The 14,440-nt window shown below is 38.8% G+C and overlaps 1 protein-coding gene across 1 annotated transcript in view; it reads left to right on the forward strand.

The window, feature by feature from the left end:
- col22a1 (collagen, type XXII, alpha 1) overlaps positions 1-14,440 on the forward strand; it is a 91,933-nt gene that overhangs the window by 39,441 nt on the left and 38,052 nt on the right. The window contains exon 4 of the mRNA XM_058407468.1: positions 8,364-8,444. Coding sequence (XP_058263451.1) covers positions 8,364-8,444 — 81 coding nt within the window. The remainder of the gene's footprint in view (positions 1-8,363; positions 8,445-14,440) is intronic.

The following is a 14,440-nucleotide window of genomic DNA, read 5'->3' on the forward strand; positions in this document are numbered from 1 at the left end:
CTTATCCCCAACACATGAACAGATTTTTTTTGCCAAAGCACATTGGCGTTGCTGTGTACCTCAGCGGTGCTGTTGGCGTGTAACTGGAGCCTATTTTCACGAAGACATTTTTGTGGTTTGTGAGCTTGGTGTCGAGAGCAAATCTGGGACCTCAGCTGTCACAGATCATTTCTTCTCCATGTGTAAATATACACTTTAAATGATATGTGGTATCAACTTAGATAGCCATTACAACCAACAAGCTGGTACTTGTGCTAAATTCCATGGATATGAAGTTTAAAACATGCCGTTCTCAGAGCAGTGAAGCAGGAGGCGAGGAAACAGAGATAACTATTTCAGTGCAGATGGAGATTTGTGGGTGTTTGGGTAATTTTTTTTGATAGATTCATTAGTAAGTATCTGTTGAGTCCCTGGTAAACACATAATGTACAACCTCATCCATGGACAATGTGGTGGATTTCTGAGAAAGACAGCAAGAAAGTTCTGGCAGTGTAGGTTTTTATTTATTTATTTATTTATTTATTTATTTATTTATTTATTTATTTATTTATTTATCTTCTGGAGTTATACAGCTCTTTTGCAACATATGAATGTTTAATTAATTAATGTTCAATTTAATGTTACAAGTCTATATACCGGGGCTGTTAAAAATCATTTAAATCTCAATTATATACAATATGTTACATAATTTGTTCTTTATAAAAAAAATTACAATTCTAAAAAATTATAAAAATTTATATATTAATTAAAATTATATTATATTTAATACAGTTAGTATTAGTTGAGACATTAAGTCAAATTTGGAATTAAAACATACGTAATATAAAATACATATATTCTATTACATTTTTTTAAAGTTAAAAAATGTTTAAAAAAAAAAGCAAATAAATATTACATGCAAATAATATATTCAGGGTTTTAAAAATACATTAAAAAACATAAAATATTTGAATAAAAAAACAAACAGAAAATACACGTAAAAAAAATCTAAAAAATGCAATTCTAAAAAATTATAATCTAAAAGTATTTAAAATTTAAAAATCTATATTTCAAACATTCAAATAAAAGTCAGATTTAAAAAAAAAAAGTAAAAAAAAAAACCCATTTTAATCTTTAAAGAAAAAACAGATCTCTATAAGAAAAATCTCCACAATACAATTTAAAAAAAAAAAATACATAATGTAAATTAGGCTAAAGACGAATCATCCAGATTCCCTTGCTAATGGATTGAACAAAATTATTATCTCAATCTCACTTTGAAGAATTCCACATCATTCTCTTCAAACTCAGACTTACATCTTCAGAAACTGGCTTTAACTGGATCTTCTTCTTAAAAGATGAAACTAAATGATTTAAAACAAAACCTACCATACTGTTTGGACCAAAATAACCTAATTTTTCATCCAGTAAACATTCTGTGATACAATTTGTGATACTTCGAATATCGAATTCAGACAATCAAACATTGAGAATAGTGAGAAAATAAAAGAAGAGACAGATCCGTTTCAGGAAGATCTGAGTCCAGGACTCGCCTACGCTGAAGATCCTCTCGCCAAACGTGAGTCAGAGTGCTGACTATATCACAGACACTATCAATTTAGGAACTTCGCATTGTCCCTCAATGTCTCCAATTACGCATGCTGTCCAGCTGGAAGATAAGCAGTTCCACTCGCCACTCTGCACTTACATCTAAGAATACCTGTGGAGAGAAAGCGTGGCACACTCAGAACCCCGGTTATTTTTTGCTCTGGAAATTACAGCTCTAATGTTCCCAGTGGAACCGGGCTTCACCGTGGTGAGTTTGCACCTTTTAATCTGCAGCTTTTGCTTTCATAAACTGCGAGTTATGAGTCCTGCTGTGTAATTAGTTATACTTTAATAGTATATAGTATAAATACAGCAGAACCTCGGGATACGAACTTAATTTATTCTGGAGGCGAGAATTTGTATTGAAACGAATGTTCCCATAAGAAATAATGTAAATGCAGATAATCCGTTCCAGCCGCCCAAAAATATGACTAATATTCCCAATACAAAGCGTATGGAAACTGTATGGCTGCTTACAAAGAACTGACCCAAGCCAAACATTCCATGTCAAAGCTCCTCACAGGAAGTCGCGCCACTAAGCTTGGGCTAACAACAGAACAGACCGCCCACGCCCCCAATCTGTCAACAAAAAAACACCCAAAAAATCACCTAGCTTTTGAATGCATGCCGAAGGCGACGTTGGTATCATGGGTTGACTCTTTCACAACAGCTTTCACTGACTAAAAGTGACTTTTTTCACTTCGGTTAGCTTTCCACTAATGCTAACTAGATTTAAATGGCTCCCAGATGTCTGCGCAACTTAGCGCGGCGTCTAGTTCATTCATATGCTGAAAATGCTTCGTATGCTGATGCAAATTTCAGTTCTTAAGGTAAAAATTCATAAGGTAGGGTTCCACTGTACTGCCATTGGAGCTAATGTATAAGAGGTTCTACCCAAAAACATGTCCGTCTCAGAAGAAGTGTATATGTCTAAACATGCTAAATGGGTAGCTATAGAGACAACTAGCTAGACAGAAACGTTTAGCAAAACACTGCATTGCCATGGAGATATTTTCCTGCTATGTTACTGCTTAACAAATAAAAACCTGATCTCTTCTCTGGGTTGTTCATTAGATAGTCAGGGTTCTGCCAATTTGCCACTTTTGGGCCCTTGAGTAAGGCCCTTAACCCTCTCTGAGTTGCCCCTGTGTTTTGACTCCACTTGGCTATAATGCGTATGCGACAATAATAAAGGTTTTCTTCTGATTAAAGGTGTTGATTAATAATTAGTTGGTTAGTTAGTAAATGTTATTTAAGCAGGAGAAATTCTCAAGAGTCATGGCCAAGAAGGCAGCATTAATAAGACGTTAATAATATAATTCTGTATTTATGTGCAGATACATTATTGTTGCTATAGCAACAGCTCATTCTGAGTGACGTGGATGGCCAACGCTCCACACAAGGGGTTAAAAAGTGTGTAATTAATTATATTGTGAATTTCCTGTGAAGAGATGTTTAGTTAATTATGTATGGAAGGAGTCTCCAGTGTCAGGCTGTGGAAAAGCTGGAACTGTGATAGTAAAGTTGTTGGAAATTCACTGTGGGGTAACTTAGACACTTCGGGATGTCGTGTTTTCATTTGAACTGGAAGTTAAAGGCGGCGTGAATAGTGTTAGGGAAAAACAGGCTAGCTAGCAGAAGAGTGTTTGTTTTGTTACTGAGGCATTACTTTAGGGGCAGCATGGTGGCTTAGTGGTTAGCACAAGGTCCTGGGTTTGAATCCTGGTTTAGAACAGGCAGGGGCCTTTCTGTATGGAGTTTGCATGTTCTCCCCATGCCTGTGTGGGTTTACTCCGGGTACTCCGGTTTTCTCCCACAGTCCAAAAACATGTACATTAGGTTGATTGGTAATTCTAAATTGCCCATAGGAGTGAGTGTGAGTGTGTGTGGTTGTCTGTCTATATGTGTGATGGACTGGTGACCTGTCCAGGGTGTACCCCTGCCTTTCACCCAATGTGTGCTGGGATAGGCTCCAGCTGAACCCTGTGACCTGACCCAATTAGGAATAAAGCATGTATAGAAAATAGATGGATGTTTACTTTATAACATTTTCTGGACAGCCCTGAACATTCCACTGAGCGTCTTTTCTTGTAGCCGCATTCATTCACATAATTAGATATCTATATGTATAATAACAATAAAAAAGGATTTAAGCTGTTTTAAGCCGTCATCTTTTCCCTCAAACAGAAGAATTTTATCACACGGTCCTGCTGGCTTTTGATTATAAACGGTGGTCCACTCCTTAGCCACAAAGCCACAAAGCAGCGAGTCTCTAATCACATCCAATACGCTGCTAAATCCAACATCAGCTCGCTGTGAGAGGGTTTGGGCTTCACAAATCTGCTTTTAATTAGCCAGCTGTTAGTCTGACAAGCACCAAGGGGAAGGTTTAGATTAGACCTTTAGTCTGTGAACGTCCTCACTGCAGCACACACACACACACACACACTCCTGAGACAGTCTGCGCTTCATATCACACACACAAACCTAATGAATGTGAAACTGGGAGAGATGTTTTCCAGGGTGTTGTATTCTCTCTGGTATAACAGACATGACAGCTTTTGTGATTAGTTTGTAAACAAACATACAAAATACTTTGTGTTCTGAATTTAAAACCGTTAACGTTAAAATGTATGATATTCACATAAATAAAACCTATTATGTAATCAGCTATTCTCTCATCAGCCCATCATGTAGCATTTTCCTAACAAATTCCAACTTTTTATCCATTTAGAGTTCTATTTAACGTTGTGGAACTTCCTTGACACGAGTCACTTATGCTACAGCAGCTGTAACCAGTCGCTGAGTCACTATCTCTGTTTTGTCTCCTGTTCCAGCTTCACCTCTAGCTGTTACAAAGCGCCGACACTGGAGACTCCTTCCACACGTCTCACACAAACACCTCCCTACTTTTAGAATCCGTTTACAGCCCTGCGAAGGAGCCGTCATTATAGAAATAATAGAACGTAGATACGACTGACGAATCTCTAATGGTAGCTGTGTCCCAAATAACATACTACACACTAACACTTTTTTTTACTAACAGGAAGTAGAAGCCTTTGCCACTCTATGGCGATTAATATCAGACGTATGTAACTTACATACATTACATCTAACATTCACACTTGTTTCTTTCGCTTGAATGACTGCACCATCCTTGAAGTGCCCTTGTTCTTCTTCTCCTTCTTCCTCTTCTTCTTCTTCTACCCTGTTTATAGTAGGACAGTGTGTAAGTCTGTGATTTGGGACGCACCCGATGTTGTATGATCGTGCTTTGGATCTAAACTTTCCGTGGCCTGTATGTTCGTCTCCGCCCTGTACGCCGTCCTGCGTAGCCGTTTTGAGAGAAACTTTTACATTAAATTACAGTGAGCAGACCACAGAGACAGGAAGTAGCCGGGTCCGATAGCATACAGGCTTTTCACTGCTTTATCATTTGGCTTGCTGCATGAATACGACACAGTTACCACAGAATGACATAAGCAGGCATTTACAGAGCTGCCATGGTTTAGTATTATGGGATGGTTTACATCGTAGGCAAGATTCAATGGTCAGAGCAGAACATGCACATGTAGTCCTCAAGCAGACCTCCAGCCAAGTCCGAGTTTTCAGAGCTGCTTCCTTTACCTAATCGTTTACAAGTGAAATTAAAGACAATTAGTGCTACATGAAGATGTATGTATGTGCAAAAGTATTTGCCCCCTTGTACTCTGCATTACAATTTCCTTCACTGGTTCTACAAACCTGCTCCAGAATGATGATGCCCCTGTGCACAAAGCCCCTGAGCTCCATGAAGACATGGTGTGGGGGTGAAGGTTGGAGAAAGTGGAAGATCTCGAGTGTCCTGCACAGAGCCCTGACTCTGACTCAACCCCACTGAACACCTTTGGAATGAACTGGAATTGGAGTCTCCTCACCATCCAGATATCATGAGTCTGATCTCACTGTCCCCAAAGCCACAATCCAACATCTAGTGGAAAGATTTCCAGAAGAGAAGAGAAGAGAAGAGGAGAGGAGAGGAGAGGAGAGGAGAGGAGAGGAGAGAAGAGAAAAGAAGAGGAGAAGCAAGGAGAAGAGGAGAGAAGAGAAGTGAGGAGAAGAGAAGAGCAGCGAGGAGAAGAAAAGAGAAGAGAAAAGAAGAGGAGAAGAGGAGAGAAGAGAAGCAAAGTGAGGAGAAGAGAAAAGCAGTGAGGAGAAGAAAAGAGAAAAGAAAATAAGAGAAGTGAGGAGAAGAGAAGAGAAGTGAGGAGAAGAGCAGAGGAGAGGAGAGAAGAGAAGCGAGGAGAAGAGAAGAGAAACGAGAAGAAGAGAAGGGAAAGAAGTGAGGAGAAGAGAAGGGAAGAGAAGTGAGGAGAAGAGAAGGGAAGAGAAGTGAGGAGAAGAGAAGGGAAGCAAGGAGAAGAGAAGGGAAGAGAAGCGAGGAGAAGAGAAGAGAAGAGAAGAGAAGAGAAGGGAAGAGAAGCAAGGAGAAGAGAAGAGAAGAGAAGGGAAGGGAAAAGCACATTATAACAGCTATATAAGATGTTCATGTACATATTAAATTGAATTGATTATTGCTGTGATGATCAGGGCTGCAAAAACTTTTAGCACCATATCGTCTCGATCCTATCATTCATACTCCAACACTCCACGTGTAAATAAACCCTAAAACTCACACAGAGAGCAACAAATGAGAGATGGTATGATGGAAGATGTGCTAAATGCACTAAATCTTCCACTAAAGCAGCGTATCTCTCACTCTCCACTCGTTTACAGGGTGCCATTACTTTTGTTCTCCTGCTCTATCGTCCTGTCGGTGGATTGTAGACAAGCTTCATAGCAAAGTGCTCGCTCTGAGATAAGAAACTTCTTACGCCGGTGCAGTCGGACAATATTTGTTTGGAAAACCAGGGCCACATCAAGCTTTTCCGATACGTGATGTATTAATTAATTTTTTTTAATTGTTTTAAAAATGAGTGTAAAGTTTAACACCTTATGGCTTCAGGGATCAGTAAGAGGTTCTGTTTAAAGCAGTCCAAGAGCTGGAGGAACTTTTTTCAGCTCCATTAAACCCTGTTCTATTTCATTTCATCACAGTTTTTTAAAAATAACCCTGTGTAGGAGAAAGTGGGAAAGTCTCTCACACACACACACACACACACACACACACACATGCAGAGCAGAATGGCGTCTATAATCAGTTAATAAGGTTAGTTATATTAAGGAACAGGGCAGTGAAGGGTTATCCGGAGTTCCCCAGCCTTCACAAGTGAACGAGCGTCTGTGTAAAAGAAAAAAAAAAGAAAAAAAACGAGGGAATTCATTGGAGAGTTAAAGCCTCTTAAAGTCGACAAAGTGCTTTTTATAGGCGCGATTAAAGAAAATTACAGGGTCTGATTGTACATGATTGTCAGGCACTCGATTGGGTGCGGTGCTTTGGCCGTCTGCGGAGCTCATGCCAACTGTGTGTGTATGTGTGTGTGTGTGTGTGTGTGTCTATGTGGGGGATTGAAGGATCAGGAATTAGAGAAATAAAACAATCAGGATGTGTGAGAAAATGTTTTTCATTCTTTGCTAATCTACACCATTAACACAAACTTCGGCTCAACCACAAACACACGACTTTCATCACCAACCTGCTCGTTGGTCTCGGTTACTTCAACACTGGAACGTCTCTAGATTCTACTATGAAACTCCCTGAAGTTCTGAAGTGTTTGTTCACGTTTTCCTTTTACGTGAGACCTTAGCATCACTTTCCGGGTGAAATCCAACCCCTTAACCCTAAACATAACCGTAACTCAATTTCCTGCTTTTCATCTGGAAATATTGAAGGTGGATTAAACCTGGATGAGCGCTCAGCCGAGACGTGACTTTCACATTTTTTCCTTACTGTTTATGCACAAAATGCCATTCCTTGTATTAGATTTCAGCTAGCACGTTGACTAGCAAAAGAAAAACACTCGATCCTGAGCATCTCAGCTTTTTTTTTTTGTGCTTGTATCATTGCTTTCATATTCAGCTGGATAGTTTAACTATTATTATCTTTGCTAACATGTCAGATAAAGTGAAAATGTATAGAATGTCAGAACCAGGCCTTTCCAGAGCCGTGAAGAGTCGGAGCTGTCACACTTCCACACCCAGCGTCCTGTTATTAGCCTCCTTCCTTAGCATTAGAGCGAGGTTTTCCTCCAGAAATAGCAGATTCTCAGTGTGTGTGTGCCAAAGTAAACCGAGTGTGTCGGTGTCACCTTCCCGTCCTGTCAGCGCAGCTATCACTTAGCGTCTTTACGCGTTTGAAATCCGGCTCTGTGGCCGCGCAGGACTGTCACCACTCGGGCGTTGGCGTGAGGTCAGAGCTGTAAGGCAACCTGCAATCATAAATGACACCACCCTCACGTCACGCACTGAGACGAGGACTCCATGGATTAAAAAGTGGAGGGTTTCAGCCTTTTTTAAAGCTTTAAATAACTAACAGTATCTGAAATACCACTCGGTTCTAGCGGATGATCATGGATCTGATCACAGATCTTGTGTGACTGATAGATGAGAATGAGCCATTGCTATATTAACGATAAAGAATTAGAGCCAGTGCATTACTGTATAGATACAATATATAAAACCTGTTCTTTTTTCAGCTCCTGTGGTATTTATTTAAGAGTTCATTCAGAACTTCAATCTAAAGTCTCAGCACCGCTCTCTCAGCTCCATTTAATAAAAGCAAAAATATCTTTGTGGAGAAAGGGCCAGAACATGTTTATTGTCACGTCCTAACAGTTTATGTCTCTTCCTCTGTGCAGATGTGCTGTGCCCGAACATGAAGGTGCAAGCTGAACGCTTCAAGCCCAACAGCACGAGTGCCGGACAACAGGAAGTTCCAGGTGATTCACTTTCACACTCACTCTCCAGCTCCTGCTTCCTCTGGTAGAAAGAGGAGAGGAGCTTTAATGGAAATATCAAATAGAAACATTTCCCAAAATGCATTTACATTCATTACACTTCACATCCACCATTTTACATCCTCTGCTATGCATCTACCACTTTACATCTACCACTTTACATCCACCACTTTACATCTAAATCTTTACATCCACCTCTATACAACCATCACTTTAAATCCTTCACTTTACATCTTTCACTTTACATCCTCCACTTTACATCTAAATCTTTACATCCACCTCTATACACCCATCACTTTAAATCCTTCACTTTACATCTAAATCTTTACATCCACCACTTTACATCCACCTCTATACACCCATCACTTTAAATCCTTCACTTTACATCTAAATCTTTACATCCACCACTTTACATCCACCTCTATACACCCATCACTTTAAATCCTTCACTTTACATCTTTCACTTTACATCCTCCACTTTACATCTAAATCTTTACATCCACCTCTATACACCCATCACTTTAAATCCTTCACTTTACATCTAAATCTTTACATCCACCACTTTACATCCACCTCTATACACCCATCACTTTAAATCCTTCACTTTACATCTTTCACTTTACATCCTCCACTTTACATCTAAATCTTTACATCCACCTCTATACACCCATCACTTTAAATCCTTCACTTTACATCTAAATCTTTACATCCACCACTTTACATCCACCTCTATACACCCATCACTTTAAATCCTTCACTTTACATCTTTCACTTTACATCCTCCACTTTACATCTAAATCTTTACATCCACCTCTATACAACCATCACTTTAAATCCTTCACTTTACATCTTTCACTTTACATCCTCCACTTTACTCCTCCACCATTTTACGTTAAATCCTCCACTCTACACATCTCTGCAGTGTTTTCATGGTTGTGAGTTATTCTGCTGTTTTGTGGTCAGATATTTCCAGTTGAGAATAGATTCATCTCGAGAGCACCTACATCACGCTGCAGTCCTCATGCCAGGATGTTTGCTTTGAGTCTTTCGGGGAATCAGAGTTCCTGTATGAGCCTCCTACTCACCTTCAGAAGAACTGAGCTGAAAAACAGACCTGCTGAGAAACAGAGAGAGAGAAATGAGAGGCAGACAGTGGGATCTGTGCTCTGAGGCGAACAGAGCAGCTTTACATGTCAGAGAAATACTGAAGTGAAAGGACAGGACTGCAGTCGCTTTAACAGAGAGAAGGAAGTATTTAAAAAACCTGAGACACTTAAATGCACTCAAGTCATTAAAAGAAAAAAAGATTTTAACTTTCCACTGGAGCTCATGTTTATAGATTTATAAGGAACAAGTTGGAGGATGAAAAACTTATGAAGGTTGTATAAAAAGTTCTGAATGTTGTACAAGTTCAGGAGGTTATGAAAGTTGTATAAAAAAGTTATGAAGGTTACACAAAGTTTATGAAGGTTGTATTAGACGTTTATGAAGGTTGTATAGGAAGTCATGAAGGTTGTATAGGAAGTCATGAAGGTTGTATAACACATTATGAAAGTTGTATAGAGGTTTAAGAAGGTTACAAGAAGTTTAAGAAGGTTGTATTAGACGTTTATGAAGGTTGAATAAAAAGTTATAAAGGTTGTATACGAAGTTATGAAGGTTGTATAGAGGTTTAAGAAGGTTACAAGAAGTTTAAGAAGCTTGTATAAAAAAGTTATGAAGGTTCCAAGAAGTTTATGAAGGTTGTATAAAAAAATGATAAAGGTTGTATAGGAAGTTATGAAGGTTGTATAGAGGTTTACAGTAAGAAGGTTACAAGAAGTTTAAGAAGGTTGCATTAGACGTTTATGAAGGTTGAATGAAAAGTTATAAAGGTTGTATAGGAAGTTATGAAGGTTCCAAGAAGTTTATGAAGGTTGCATAACAAGTTATGAAGGTTTTTTAAGAAGTTTAAAAAGGTTGTTTATGATGTTGTGAAGGTTGTATTAGAAGTTTATGAAGGTTACAAGTGGTTATAAAGGTTGTATAAGAAGTTATTAAGGCTTTATAAAGACTTTATTTGGCGCGTCTGCTGTATATTATAATCAGTGTTATAATCAGTGTTTATAATAATTTGAAATATACTTTGTTCTGAAAAATCCGGAAGAAAAAAAATGCAAACTTTTAGAAAATGGAAACTTTTTTCCTTTTAAAATCTGTAACTTTCCTTTTCTGTGAATTTACATGTAACATGCAGATATTTATCTGAGCGGCTTTCAGACAAAACCAACCTAAAACAACTAACTAACCAACCAAACAACTAACCAACCAAACAACCAAACACCAGGCTGTGAGCTGGAGCTGATCTCAGGTGTCTCAGACTGGATCTCATGGGCCTCTGATTACAGTACTGCGGTCATGCTGTTACAGTAAACTGTACATTCCCTACACACACACACACACACACACACACACACACACATACAGGAACTCACACACCGTCTCATCTCATGTCAGACATTAAACTCTTACACAATGTGGTGTTTTCCCACAAAACACAGGAGAAAACCCTGAACTGGTTTAACTCTTTCACACCTGATTTTAAAACTCCACACTTTATCAACTCTACACAGCCTGGTCACTGACTGGTCATTGATTGGTCACAGCCTGGTCACTGACTGGTCACAGCCTGGTCACTGACTGGTCATTGATTGGTCACAGCCTGGTCACTGACTGGTCACTGACTGGTCACAGCCTGGTCACTGACTGGTCACTAATCAACCAATCACAGCGCAGCAAGATGAAGCAAATGTACAGACATTTTGTGTGAGAATAAACAGTGTCCATCTGCACACGTTCCTCACCGTCAGTTTGTCTCCTGAAGGAACACGAGCTACACGAGATCTTTAGATTTAACACTTTAAATATTAATAAATAAAAAGCAACAAAAAATTAGGAAACAAATCAACCTCCTGGTGGAAGAGGAACTGTGATAACACAGCATCACCCACAACAGTTATTCTCTCTCTCTCTCTCTCTCTCTGCCCCCCCCCCCCACCCCCTCTGTGTGTGTGTGTGTGTGTGTGAAGACATGCGTAAGCAGATGTGGCCATGTGGTCTGATACGAACAGATGTGGATCAGAGGAGCGTGTCATTAAAGTCCTCGCTTCGTTTTTCAGACAGCTGCACTCTCTCTCTCTCTCTCTCTCTCTCTCTCTCAGACACACACACACACAGTCCAAAATATCTCTCTGCTAGAGGAATGATTATACACTCGGCTTTGCCTTTCTAATTACAGGCTCGTGGTGAAGCTACAGGGGGAAGCTGACACACACACACACACACACACACACTCACACACACACACACACACACACACACACGAAACAAAAATCCCAGCAGTAAAGTAGAAAGAAAGAAAGTCAATCTGTAAGAACTGGTCCTTAACGTGTTAATGTAGAGCTGTAAAAAAGTTCATGTCAGATTTATTATTTTTATTATTGTAGGAAAAAAAAGAACAAATCTAGAAAAAAAAACACACTTCTTAGGCTCCACCCTTATCCTATAAGCCCCGCCTCCAACTTTTAAAGGCATTCTGTGATGCAGAAATTTGTGAATAAATCTATAAAACTTCTCTGTTTTATTAATGAGGTTTACTCAGATAATCTCTGATGAGTGTGTGTGTGTATGCAGCGTATATGCACACACACATCTGTACAGGAAGTAAACGTAGCCAGGGCGGGGTGATGTGATGATGTCATAACCATGTTCAGATAAAATAAATACATTCAGTATTCAGCAAATACATTTTCTGAAAATAAATGAAATTATTAGATTTTTTTCAAATTAATTAATTCATCTTTACTCTCAATTAAAAGCCCTCTCTGTTAATTGCAATATTTTCTGTTTATTATAAATTTTTTAATATTATAATATTTTATAAAAATTATTATAAACAACATGTAACTGAAATTATATTGTGCTTATTAACAGATATTTAGCTGGGATTATTTTGCGATTGAAGCACTTACAGGGCATCATGATGACATTTTTGTGGCCAGCTCTTAAAGCAGTTTGTTTAGATTTATGTCTTCAAGCACAATGCTGTTAAATTTAATCCGACTTCAGTCACAGAGCAGCTACGCTAGCCTGGAAGCTCCAGAGACGGAAACACAGTCTATGTAATTCTGCATTCGTTTTGTTTGTTGAATGTTTGTGAGACTGTGGGACTTTCACTGGTGTAGAAAAGCAGATGAGATCGGGAGACGTTCCAGGTGAAAGGAATGTTAGCGTGGGAGTGGAGTCACTGCTACACACTGCTGCTGCTGCTGACGGCTTTTAGGATATTTTAGAGTTTGTAACTGATGGAGAACAGGATCTGTGTTGGAGTGTGTGACCACCTGTCCCTGAGCTTATTCTATACACACACACACACACACACAGACAAACCGAGCCAGCAGTAATCACATGTATGAATCATTTGCAAGTGAATCATGTCCACGTTAGAATCATGAAGTGAATCATTTTCCTTGGGGAATCATATACTGTATAGTGAATCATTCTCAATTAGAATTATTTGTCTATAAATTTAGCAGTGTTTTTTGTTTGTTTGCTTAGATCATGTGCACTGAATTATTTCCAGTGAATCGTTTTCATTATCAGGGAATCATTTTCATGCGTGAATCATTTACAGTGAAATATTGTAATGCTTAAATCATTAGAAGTGAATGGTTTCCAGCAGTAGACACATGGGATCATTTTCAAGTCTGAATTATTTTCATGTTTAAGTTTTCGGTTCATTTTCAGTTTAAATCATGTGCAGAAAATAAGTTTATTTTGGAGTGAATCATTTTCATGCATGAATCACTTACCGTGAATCGTTTTCATGTGCAGTGAATCATTTTCATTTGCAGTGAATCAGTTATTTTCATGAATCATATTTAGATTTGCACTTTCATCTGTTTATGTAACGAATAAGCAGAAGATACATGAGTTACACACCTAGTGTACAGACATAGGTGCTTGTAAGATAGATGGACACACACACACACACACACACACATATGAGGTCACACACTTTTTAATTGAAGGGAGAACCGGTGTGTTGGTGGGCGGAGCAGGACAAAGTGGAAATACTGAAGCTTTAGTGTTCTGAGGTTTGTGTGTTTCCTTGATGAGGAACATTAACGTCGCACGGGATCACACACTCGTCTGGGTAAACGCCCTGTTGCCATGGAGATAAGTGTGTTGTGTACAGGAGTGTCGTCTTTCTGCCACCGTTATGTGGTGGTTGTCCGAGACAAACCACAGCACGAAACTCTCTGTGTCACACACACACACACACACACTTTTCTATCTGAACTGAACTCCAATGACACACTTACCCCATCTGTCCCAGTGAATACACTTAAATGTTTACTGGCTGCAGATGTGAGGCACTGAGTAAACACAGGGGTAATTAGTGGTTCTGAGCTCTAGAACCGGAGAAAGTAAAGACATGCGTGCAACTCAAATCTAGAACACTGACTATGGATGGATACGAGACGGCCAGAGTTCAGTTATTAGGAGTCAAACAGATCAGATTTAATGCTAATACCCCTGTCGCTAACTACACGAACTGGTGCTGTGTCTTAACTCCTGCCTTTGAATTTTATTACACTGTCAGATGTTTTCAGACCAAAACAACAAATGTCTACAATCATGGACTGAATCATTTTCAAGTGTGATTCATTTACTGTGAAACATTAATAATTATAATTATTATTAGCAGTGAAACGTTTGAAGTGAATCATTTTCATTAGGAGTGAATCATTTTCAAGTGTGATTCATTTACAGTGAATCATTGTCATTAGCAGTGAAGCATTTGAAGTGAATCATTTTCATTAGGAGTGAATCATTAGTGGTGAATCATTTATAGGAATCATTCTCAGCTCGAATTTTTAGCACTGATTCATTTACAGTGAATCATTTGATATGACACTTTCATACTTAAGTCTGAT

Source organism: Hemibagrus wyckioides, linkage group LG14, assembly GCF_019097595.1.
Source record: "Hemibagrus wyckioides isolate EC202008001 linkage group LG14, SWU_Hwy_1.0, whole genome shotgun sequence".
Lineage (NCBI taxonomy): Eukaryota > Metazoa > Chordata > Actinopteri > Siluriformes > Bagridae > Hemibagrus > Hemibagrus wyckioides.